The sequence below is a fragment of the Chenopodium album genome, chromosome 10 (genome assembly GCF_948465745.1).
Source record: "Chenopodium album chromosome 10, dcCheAlbu1.1, whole genome shotgun sequence".
In the NCBI taxonomy this organism is placed as follows: Eukaryota; Viridiplantae; Streptophyta; class Magnoliopsida; order Caryophyllales; family Amaranthaceae; genus Chenopodium; species Chenopodium album.
The window spans coordinates 12,845,533-12,857,766 of NC_137843.1; the positions used below are offsets into that span (position 1 = coordinate 12,845,533).

Genomic DNA, 12,234 nt, shown 5'->3' on the forward strand with positions numbered 1-12,234 from the left:
TAAGTGTCATATTCTTAGGGAACAATACTTGAACTTTTAAAACACTAGGAACATACAAATTAACAATAGTATAGTTGCTAGCCGGATCTAGCTATTAGTAATTGAATCCAAACCATTTGATTAAACGAGTTAAAAACTTCAACCCAACTTGTTATTATTGTAATTCGTAATAAGTTCAATTTAAGTTGACAACTTAGCAGGTCAGTTTTTGCCGGCTCCACGAGTATCCTCTTAACCCCAGTCCCCAAATCCCCGATCCTTTGGGGACTCGTTAGTCGTATAGGCTTCAGTTCATCCATAATTCCCCACATTTTCCAGTCCTCCACTCTTTCGACGCGAGCTCAAACTCAAAGTCTGACGTTCTCAAATTCTAATTCCGATTGTGCTCAATTATCTTCTTCAAAAAATTCCCCGCCATCCTCTCTAATTCAGGTATTTCTCTGGATTATTACATTTATTTATTTATTTATTTATTTTTCAAATTTAGTTTCAATTCACTATTATTATGCGTGCTTTGGTTTCATTCAATTGAATTTGTAAATTGTTGGATTATCGCTATTAATTTTGAGAGGTGTACATTGATATTTCAGAGTTGGGGTTATTTGAAATAGTTGAAATCGATCGATTTAGACTACTGGTTGTTCTGAATGAGTTTGCTTGTTTGTTTTGGAAACCCAATTTAATTTTATCTGCTGTTGGAAATTAGGGTTAGATATTGGCACCACATATTTAGGATTGAAAGGAGTTTCTGGGGTCCAAAAATGTTTTCTGCATTCACCAATTTAGGGCTTTGTTTGGGGTTGAAATAGATTGAATGGAAAGTGTTTACTTTAATAGTCTCTCGACTCTTGAGTCAATGATTGATTTAGCTCAATGTATTTGTGCTTTGTTTGGGGTTGCATTTGATTGAGAGAATAACCCATGATTAATGATCCTTGGCAACAGTCTACCTGCTAATTGGAAAGGCTGCTTAACTCCCCATATACGTGACAAGTGGGAGTTGGTTGCTTTTTCAGACACTTACAGCGTGTTTGGATAGAGAAATGGGAAGGTAAAGAAGGGGAGGGGAGGAGGTGGGAAGGGAAGGGGAAGGGAGGGAGAATAAAGCAATTTCCTTTCAAATCTTTCATTGTTGGAGAGATCAAGATCAATTTCTTTCTATTTAATTCCTCTGTTTCTCTTCTCTCCAATTCCCTTCCTTCTTCATTTGTTATTTAAATGAAACATAATCCATCCCTCCATTTCTCTTCACTTCCTTTTCCTCGATTTCCTTCAATCCAAAAATAGTGTTAAGGTCTATAATTTTGTTTGATTGAGTTTAATTTATAAAGATTATGTTCTAGTTTGCCTATAGCTTATGTATCTGTTTGTGTATTTCTTCCTTCTCCTGTTCTTTAGGTTGTGGGGTTTGAATATCCATAGATAATTTAGATGAGTTATTTTCTTTATATTTTGATTGTGGCTTGTTTACCAGCGAATATTATTATCCAATTTAAGGTAAGGATACATTTGAATAGTTGAGTAAAAGAAAAATTGTAAGCGTAAAAATAAAAAAAAAAAAAAAAAAAAAAGGTCAAGTAAAAAAAAACAAAGGAAAAGTATTTGGTTTTTTTTTTTTTACTTTATTTTTTAAATTGAAATTATTTTTATTGAAATTAAATTAAATTTGCTAAAATAAAATTACTTATACTGAATTTAAATTATGTAATTTTTTCTTTATAATATATACATTTTTATTTAGAAATTACTAATTTTTATAGAGCGAACATTGCCTAAATTGAGATGGGAAAAATGAAATACTCACTTTGTTTTCCAAGTTACTGCTTGTGCGTACTCTTACTTTAACGAGGACAATAGGGTAGAAATTAGAAAAACAGAGGAAGTAATTGTTGTTACAATGGAATTAAAACAAGTAATTATTACTTTGACGCTTAGTTTAAAAAAGCGCGCCTAGGCGCACTTGAGGCGCGAGGCGGGCTGCAAAGCGCCTCACTGTGTAAAAGCGTGGCGAAGTCTAGGAGGCGCGCGCCTCAGCGCTTAAGCCTTGAGGCGTGAGGCGCTGTGAGGCGACGCCTTGTAGATCTTAGGCCTTTATACGCACGTGCAACTTCAATTTATTAAAAAAAAAAAGCTTTAATTAAAGAAATAGAAGAGAGAGAAAACAAATCTATTTGAAAAGTAAAACCCTAGCTTCCAGAAACCAGGCAATTCACGTTGGGTCTCAACCAATTCTCGCCGGAAACCTGCCAAATCTCGCCGGAACTTGCTGGTTCTCCCGGAAACCTGCCGATTCTCGCAGGAAACGACCCAAGCAGTGGTGGATCTCGCCGAAAACCAGGTTAGCTTGCTTTATTTATTTTTTTTCGTTTTTTGTACTGCTTCTTTTTTTTTATTTTTTTTTTTAGGAATTGTATACCTTCTTCGTTCTCTTTAAAATTGTATACCTGCTTCTTTTTTTTCTTTTGTTTTTAAAATTTGTTTTTTAACTTCTGTATTCTGATTTTATATTCTGTTTTTTTTTTTTTTTTTTTTTTTTTTTTTTTTTTTTTTTTTTTTTTTTTTTTTTGGCTTTCCAGTTTATTTATTTTAGTTTTTTGGTTCCAATTTTTTTTGTTTTTCTCTGTTTATATATATTTATTTTGTTACTGTTTTTTTTTTTTTTTTTTTTTTTTTTTGTTTGGCTTTCCAGTTTATTTATTTTAGTTTTTTGGTTCTAATTTTTTTTGTTTTTCTCTGTTTATATATATTTATTTTGTTACTGTTTTTTTTTTGACGAAAATTGTTACTGTTTTCTGTTATAGGAACATGGATGAAGAGTCTCTTCCTTCCACCGGATCATCCGATCTTGACCCGGCTAGAAAATATGGAAAACCGGAACCTAATAATAGAGTTAATTGGCATTGTAGTTTTTGTGGTAAAGTGACTAAGGGAGGGGCACATCGTTTGAAACAACACTTAGTTGGTGGCTTTAGAGAGTTTCATGCCATTAGCGCCTTTTAAGGGTATCTTGTAGTTCCTTTGTTAATTTATGCATTTATAATATGTTATTTTGATTATTTAAGGCTTATATCTTGGTCTAGAAGTAAATTATAAGGTTTTGGGCACTTAAGGTGCGCCTCATATCCAAGAGGCGCGCGCCTCCGCTTTGCGCCTCGCGCCTAGGCTCTGGGGACCCTTTGCGCCTAGGTGCGCCTCTCGCTTTTTAAAACCAAGCTTTGATGTTTAAATATACGTCTCCCTCCCTTTTACTCCTTACAATAAATGAGACAATTTGACATTTTATACTTTTCACATACGAAGTGTCAAATTTGACTATAAATTTTTGTAAAAATTAATTTATGTAAAAGATACAAAGTACTCCAATGTTTTATGTGAATTGTTGTTGAATACTACTCCGAAGTAAGTATTTCATAATAATACTTACAAAGTAGGGAGTATAAACATGTAATAATTATTATTCAAAAAAAAATAAAAATAAAAGTGTAATAATTTGCTAAAAATAAAGAAGTACGGAGTAACATATAAACAATGGCTACATTAACGAGTATTTAGTAAGTGTAACACTTTATCTACGGTTCTACACTTAGAAGTCTTTTTCTCTTCACAATTCACACCACTCCTCCTATTTCTCCTCCATTGAAGCGTACTCTAAATTTATGGCTGAAGCGATTTGTGAGCTATCTCTCCTCCATTGAACCAGCTTCTCAGGTTACATTTTTTTTTCTTCTTTTAATCTCGACTATCAGTTTGACAATCAACTGTTAATCTTTCACTGTTCACACTACACAACGAAACCCTTACTGTTGCTGCCTCGATTTTTCAATCAAGTTCAAAAGGATTTCACTGAAGCTGAATTTTTCAATAAAATCCTAAATAGGCAAACATTGTCACCAAATTGAATCTAGATTTCCAGTTTTATATGGTTAATTTTTCTTGATTTTCCTCCATTTAATTAATTATGCTCATTCCAAGCTGATTATTTGATTATGCTCTTTTATATTCTTCATTTAAATTTCTTGATAATGCTTAGTCTGCTATATTTCTTGATTATGCTTATTCTGCTATATTTCTTGATTAGTAATTCCATTTTATGGGTTAGATTTTAGATGTTAAAAAAATTGAATTTTATTCATGCTTTACATAATGAGTAAACATTTGACATAGTTGAGTGTAGTTTCATATTGTGCAATATTTCTTGGATTGATCGATTCTATGATCCAATTTGCGACTCTTCCCATCCAAAGTAGAATCCTGATTTTTGATAACCTTGTATGTTACATATGAACTGACATTTGGTTTGTAAGGTTGTGTAATGTATAATGAGCCTGCTGCATAAGTTAATTGGGTTTCTGATTCAGAAGTTGTGATATGATTGATGCAACAGATCGAATGGCAAAAGGTCTGATATGGGCAACAACGGAGGATTTAATGAGGAATAAGGGTCGAGTTCTATCTTTGTACAGACAAATATTGCGAAGTCTCAATTCTCCAGACTTACCGCTGCCCTTTGCAGCAAGAATGGCCAAGAAAGCTGAGGTTCGCGCTATCTTCATGCTGGGATCTGAAGAGAAGTCCCTACACAATGTTGCTGACCTCATAGATGCTGCAGAGTACTCGTTATCTCTCTTGAACAAAGGCGAAATCCCTAAACACATTCAATGAATACTTGAGAAAATGTATGTCTTCTCTTAAATACCAATTAACCCGCTGCCTGTAGCTAATCTTTTTGTAGTTTCTTGTTTGTGAATCTGAGTATGCACTAGTCTTTTCGAGGTTTATATTGCATGCTAAATAAAATTGTTGGTACTTTGATTAATGAAGAGTTTGCCCAGCATATCCCTGGAAGAATGGTGTTTTAAATCTGATGCTGGGGTTGAAGAAATAAGTAAAATCTAAAGGAATGAAGAACCTAAATGGTAATATTGGTCATGTTAGTTTTCTTGAATTCCGAAAACATCATAATATTACTAAAAAGGGTGTGTCTATCAAGAACAAGAGGGTAAAGAATGAAATAGAGGATATGGGAGATGGTTTGTCAAGTAAAGAAGATTTGAGGCGTAGACTGCATAGTAGCCATTTGCGTGCAGTTAGTGGTAGAGAAGATAATAGGTTTAGAGGCAATATTAGCAATGAACAGGTGCAGAAAAAGTAAAAGAGAAATAAAACTGAAAAATTAAAGATGCTGGTTTTCCTGGTGTAGATGATACTGTTGGTGATGCTAGTTATCCTGGTGTAAATGATACTATTCGTGATGCTAGTTTTATTGAATTTAAACTAATCATGAGTTTACCAGGAAAGTTGAACTTTTGGTGATTGAGAAGCAAAAAATGTAAAAGGTTGGGGAGGTTTTGGGGGCTGCCTTTTCATTTAAAGAACTTCTGGAGTTTTTAATGACAGCCATGTCAATGCAATCAGTGATGCAGAAGGCAGCAGGATTAAATGCTGTAAAAGGAAGAAAATCTGTTAGATCTAATTAACATGAAAGGAGAAAGTACTGCTGCTGTTATAAAAACCCGGGATATGAATGTATTGGTCATGCTGGTTTGGTTGAATACCAAATGTGCGATGAGTTTATTGAAAACATACAGTCTGTAATGGAGAAGAAGAGAAAAAGAAAGGATATTCAGGAGCTGGATTTATTAATGAAGAGCTTGTGAAAACTGTCTATATTGCTTCAATTAGCAATACTAAGTTAAAAAAACTAGGGATAGAAGCAGAGAAAAAGGAGAGATTTGCTAGATCTAATACTGAAAGAGATGGCTAGGATGAGAGAAATGAGACCATTGATCCTTCTGAAAATTTTAATTACATATAGGTATTTTGAGAATTGGAGGTCATTCGTCTTTGTGATCCTGTTTGTTTGCTTGCTTGTTTATAAGTGCGTTTTTGTTTCTTTGTTGACCCCAGTTGGTATTTTGAGAATTCGTGATCATCTGATTCAGGCCTTACTACCATATGCTATGATTAAAGCTTGATTTGTTCCATGAGATGCTTCTAATCTGTTAAGGGGATGTGTTACAAACCACATTTTACAAAAAATGAAATGTGATGCTAGTTGCTGATAAGGCCATAGAGGATTAGAGGTGGGATGCTTGGAATCTGGAAACTGTCACTGTTTGATGGTGTGGGAGAAACTATTTGTCTGCAAATTGAACTTCGAGATGCTTGTCATCGAAATCTGTAAACACTGCCATGTTGTACAGAAATTTGTAATATCTTTTAGACGGCCACATGATAATGATCCTTGGATACATACTCTAATAAAATGGCCTTCATGTTTGTGGTTTGCTTACCCAAAAGTCAAACTTCAATTAGAGAGGTGTACTGGCTTAGAGCTCCTTTGCTGCATTGAGCTTATTCAGTTTGAACCTTCTCGCTCCATTTTCTGCCTTCCATCATCTCTCTTATATGGCTGAGTATAAGTGTGAAATTTAATTGCGTATCTGGCAGATTCATCTAGTTAATTCTGAGTTTCCTGCTGCTTGAGAAAATGAAATTTGTAAGTGCAGTGTGTAAAATCTGACGATTTGTAATTATATATGCAATGTGGTATACTGGTGTGGTTGAGGGTTCACATGATGTTTAGGCTTTCCATATCTGCATCGGCCCTGTCTGTAATTTAGTTCTCATGACTAGCCATGTAGGTGTCGTGCTTCAACCTTATACACCTGAAAAAATTAGTCTTTGTAAGGATCATCTCTTAACCTGTAATTCTGATGTTCTTTGAACTACAACCTGCTCTGTTTGAGGTGTTCAGTATTTCTTATATCATGTTTTAAACCCTTGATTATGTTTTAAACCGTTGAAAAGCCATTAATGTAGAAGATTCTATTTGTGTTAAAATCTTTAAAGTACAGTCTAGAGCCGGACTCGTCCAACACATAAACTAGTAGACACCATTCAATCATTCATCTAAAATTATTACTCGTAATATATTACTCATATTATATAACTTAGTATTAATTATTGGGACCTCTTATGGACCATCTTATTACAACAAAGCCAGTACAGTTGATAGTAGGAGACAAACTAGTATCCGACACAAACAATATTGCATGCGGTGCAGTATCACGGGTTAAAACAAACCATCACATACAGCTTGTCTCATTTCTCCATCTAGAAACTCTCTCACATTCCACAAGTTCTCACTTTTGATACAACCCTTAAATTTTTGGAAAATTTGTTGAATATCATCTTATAAAAACCAAATTTTATTGAAAATCATCTTATAAATTATTTTTTGTCAAAGCACACCTGTTTTAATTTTTTTTTTCTTGTTGAATCCCACCACTTTTCGGATTTCGACTATTGATTGACACTTCCAGCGTTGATTAGCATGTGCACCTCACATGACCCACTTAACTCCACTTTTCTATTATTTATCCCCCCCTTTTCCCTCCATTCATTCCCCCTTCGTCACTTACATTTCTGTGCAATTGTATTAAAGGTTATTATAACCAAATTATGATGAAGAGGGGTGACGAAGAGGGGAATGAATGGGGAAAAGGGGGTATAAATAAAAGAAAAGTAGGGTTAAGTGGGTTACGTGAGATGCACATGTTAGTCAACGCCGAAATTGTAAGTAATTAGTCGGAATCCGGGGGAATGGTGGGACTTAACAAAAATTTTTTAAAACAGGTGTGCTTTGACAAAAAAAATTTGAAACAGGTGTGCTTTGACAAAAATAAATTTATAAGATGTTTTTCAACAAAATTTGATTTTTATAAGATGGTTTTCAAAAAAATTTCCTAAATTTTTTTGTTATACTGTATATATATATTACAAAGAATCCTTCTATAAATAAATAGATAACCTCCATGATTAGTGCAGTGTTAGAATTAGCGGTAAATATTTAAATGTACATATATCTTGAAGATCGGGCAAAGTTAAAACAAGAACAAGATTGAGGTAGCAAGAAACTAAATGAAATCTTTATTTGCACCAGTTTGATTGGCACAAAGTTTTATGAAGGTGAGTTGAATAGAGTAAAATATTGTCTAGGTGGGGTTTGTTTGGTAATCTATATACGTATATTTTAATTTCAATTACCATATTTAAAAATCGAGGGGCTTGTAAATTATATATGTAAGTTGGACTGGAGACACGTGAGAAGAGAGATACTTCGTATAATTAATTTTAAAAAATGTAGAGAAAATGTCTTTAAAAGGAAATGATATAGTTTTTTTTAACAAAATTATTACATTAATAAAAAATCAACGCTTTTTATAAATAAAATCTAAATTAACAAATACATAAAAATAGAATCAAACAAAAGTTTATGAAGGAAATGATGTACTTGTTAAAAAAAAAAAAAAGGTGATGTACTTAAACAGGAGAAATTATTTTTGTTAGAGAGAGTATCAACCTAGAAGGCTAGAACTCTGCAGAACACTTATATTCAAACTTAATTATCAACATGATTACATAACGTCCATTACATGAATTTTCACTAAACTAATCAACCATTAAATGAACATGCATGCAAAATTGCAAATATCTAGTAACAATGGGTGGACAAATAAAGTGACGTGGGGAATGACAATGACATACAATTATGATTTTATGAATTATACACTAGATCGAATTCCTAACACTTGAGTCACTGTTATATAAGCTAGCAACTTAGCTTGTTCATATATATCCCATTATCCCACAAACTAAGTAACACCAAATAACCAAAGCCTAGCTTAAAAATAAAATCTCTTGATAAATAATGGGTGCCGAACCACAAAGGCTTCATGTAGTCCTCTTTCCGCTTATGGCTGCTGGCCATGTGCTCCCAATCATAGATATCGCGAAGCTGTTTGCAGCCAACCATGTCAAAACTACCATCATCACAACCCCTCTCAATGCACCAACTATTAATAAAGCACTTCAATCGACGGCCTACAAAGATGTTGGTCTTCCATTAATCGATGTTGAAATTGTACCATTTCCATATAAGGAAGGTGGCATTCCGGAGGGAATAGAGAATTGTGGCCAAATAACTTCTGATGAATTATTTATCAAATTTTTCAAGGCCACTGACTTGCTACAAGAATCACTTGAGCAAGTCATGGAAAAATACAAGCCTAATTGCTTAGTCGCGGATATGATGTATCCTTTTGCTGCTGATGTTGCAGCCAAATTTAACGTGCCAAGCTTGGTGTTTCATGGAACTAGCTACTTTGCACAATGTGTGGGGCACGCGATGATGAAATATGAGCCTCAGAAATTAGTCTCATCCAACGATGAGGAGTTTGTCGTCCCTGAAATTCCTCATGGAATAATACTTACAAGATCTCAACTAGATCCTACTATGAACGAGCAAGTAAAAGATAAGGTCTCGGAAGAATGGAAGAAAATACTTGGTCGTGCTATGGAGGCTGCTGAGAGGAGCTATGGAATCATTATGAATAGCTTTTATGAGCTTGAGCCCGATTATGTAGATTATTATACAAAGGTTATGGGTAGGAAGGCATGGCATATAGGTCCTGTTTCACTATGCAACCGCGAAAAAGAAGCTAAATTCCAACGGGGGGATGATTGCTCGATTGATGAGCATGAGTGCTTGAAGTGGCTCGATTCAAAGAAGCCTAAGTCGGTTGTTTACATTTGCTTTGGTAGCATAGCCAAAGTCTCAACCCTGCAACTGCAAGAGATCGCAATCGGCCTAGAAGCTTCGGAGCAAGATTTTATATGGGTGGTGAGGAGAAGCACTGACAATGAGGAGGTGAAAATTGAAGATCGGTTACCATATGAATTTGAAAAAAGGATGGAAGGAAAAGGACTAATAATAAGGGGATGGGCACCTCAAATGCTAATTTTGGACCACGAAGCTATAGGAGCATTCGTGACACATTGTGGATGGAATTCGACATTAGAAGGCATATCATGTGGGGTTCCTATGGTAACTTGGCCAGTGTTTGCCGAGCAATTTTTCAATGAAAAGATGGTGACTAAGGTTTTGAGGACTGGGGTTGTCGTTGGAGCTAAGAAATATTGTAGAATAGTGGAGAACGTAAAATCGGAAGATATAAAGGAAGCTATAAGAAGAGTTATGGTGGGTGAAGAAGCCTTTGAGATAAGAAGCAGGGCAAAGAAGTTGAAAGAATTAGCAAGGAATGCTGTTGAAGTTGGTGGATCATCATATTGTAGTATGAATTCCTTAATACAAGAATTGAGCTTATTTGGTGTACGTGATGGGCCTATTAGTCACACGTAGGCCTGGTTATTGGGCGGGTCAGTGCGGGTCATTAGCGGGGCGGGTCGATTGCGGTTCAAGAGAAATATTTAGCGGGTCAGGGGCAGGTCAGGGTCGTTGTGGGTCAGGGGCGGGTCAGGGTCAGTGCAAAATTTAAAGGGTCAATAGAGGGTCAGTGCTAAAATTCAAAATCAATTAATTTAAGTCAAAAACTAAAAATCATACCCAAAAATCTCATAATATTTACATACTCATCTTCATATTCTCTCTCCTCCTCTCTCACTCTCCATCCATGCGTGCTCTATGGCAGGGGCTTCAATGCATCATCTTCCCCAAATCTTCCAAAATCTCAATTGCAATTTGCAATGTTACCTTCAGTTGATATTAAATTGACATTCTTACCTTCAATACTTCATCTTTCCCAAATTTCCAAAAATCTCAATTGCAATCTTACCTAGTCATTTGCTTGATATTGTCAATTGCAACCTTATCATCAATTTCCTTGAATCTCCCCACCGTCATCTTGGAAATAGATGGATTTTATTTTGATAAAAAGTAAATTAAAATCGAAAAGAGAAGAAGTTGAGAATTAGAATAAAATCAGAATTTGATTTTGATTACGAAGTACAGAGTAGATGAATTTTTTAGGAAATTAGGGATTTGGGGTTGAGAATTAGGGATTTTGACTGAATAAAAAAGAGACTAAAATTTCAGAGTTAGAGAGAAGTAGAGAACGTAACTCTTAAGCTCTTATTGGGCTGTCTATTAGTATTTCCTTAATTATTGGGCTTTAACTGAAAAACCCTATAACAGCCCTATAAGATATGACCCTGTAAATACCCTGTCCATTAAAATTAAAAAGGGTCAAGACCCTTTAATTATGAGCCCGGCCCTTTTGCCATTGGGTAGCCCTGTCCAATTACCAGGCCTAGTCACACGCAATAAATCGGTTGACAAATTAAATTGTATGAGTGTATCAATTTATCTTTATAGAGCCAATCAGCCAACTTATATATTTTACATTGAAATCATTAGTATTAATAACAGGTTTTTAGTGCACTTGCTAAAGATATTGGTTTTTATACTCTTCTATATATTCTTAAATGCATCAAATTCCAAGAAGTTGTCATTGTTTTGAAGTGTATGAATGGATAAAGTTAATCTTTAATACTCCGTATGAGATTGAATACACTTATAATATTACAATATTTTATGTATTCATTGAAATGTCTTTCGAGAAGTAGCATCTGATGTTGAAAAATTCGTGGTAGGTTTAAGGTATGATATGAAGAGTGTTTCCTCTCTATCTACTATAGTAATATGATAATAATTGAGGTGTTGATGGACTTCAGCTTACTGTAAGGTGGTAAGATATAGCAACAGTTTGTTGAGTGAAAACTAGTTTGACTTAGCTTCGTACGGAAGCTCAATTACATGCTAATCAATCAAATACCATGGATTTTTGGAATGTATTATTAGATCAGACATGAAATTTTGATTGTAACTAAGGCATCTAGCGCGCGCGTCATAGCTAGCTATGACCAGAAAATTCTTTCGATTATTTGATCATTTGGCGTTATGTTATAACTTTAGTTGTTACTAGCGTTAAACAAATATTTTTAAGAGTATAGAACTCCAAATATTATTTTCAAGAGTTAAAAAAATAATTAACATTAATGAAGGAAAATATATAAATGAACATTTTAGGGGCATAATCGTGTCAACATTATTCATAAAATTGTAGTCATACTTTTAAAACACGTTAAATACATAAATAAACATTTTTAGGGGCATACTCAACACTATTTATTAGAGTTTTCTCCTACTTTTTAAAAGGTAGGGATTAATTGTTCATAAATGAGTATTTAAGGAGTAATACTGTACTTCCTCCCATTGACATATAGGTAGAAATTTTAGTTTGGAGGGGCACTTAGTAGAAAAATATTAAAAATAATATTCCCTCCGTGTTTTAATAAATATTTCACTTACCAAATGAGGTCGTATTTTAATAGGTGTTACACTTCTTTTTTTGGAAAAAAACTACTCCCTCC

General features: G+C 34.3%; 1 protein-coding gene and 1 long non-coding RNA gene across 4 annotated transcripts; both read left to right on the plus strand.

The window, feature by feature from the left end:
- Window positions 1-211: 211 nt before the first annotated feature.
- On the plus strand, window positions 212-6,660 carry LOC145562263 (uncharacterized). 3 transcript variants are annotated; one of them, XR_014094304.1, is made up of 4 exons: window positions 212-432; window positions 2,802-3,002; window positions 4,385-4,676; window positions 5,943-6,660. It is a non-coding gene; the product is annotated as an uncharacterized LOC145562263 (long non-coding RNA). The 3 variants fall into 3 exon arrangements; XR_014094305.1 differs by lacking the exon at window positions 2,802-3,002 and having other exon boundaries at window positions 222-432; window positions 5,943-6,653; XR_014094303.1 differs by lacking the exons at window positions 212-432; window positions 2,802-3,002 and adding an exon at window positions 3,550-3,708 and having other exon boundaries at window positions 5,943-6,652.
- Window positions 6,661-8,445: 1,785 nt separating this feature from the next.
- LOC145564835 (scopoletin glucosyltransferase-like) lies at window positions 8,446-10,204 on the plus strand. Its single transcript, XM_081625018.1, has one exon. The coding sequence runs from the start codon at window positions 8,714-8,716 to the stop codon at window positions 10,202-10,204; it is 1,491 nt and encodes a 496-aa protein (XP_081481144.1). The 5' UTR covers window positions 8,446-8,713.
- Window positions 10,205-12,234: the final 2,030 nt, after the last annotated feature.

Coding starts and splice junctions, on each gene's coding strand:
- LOC145564835 (XM_081625018.1), top strand. CDS start 8,714: ATGGGTGCCGAACCACAAAGGCTTCATGTAGTCCTCTTTCCGCTTATG.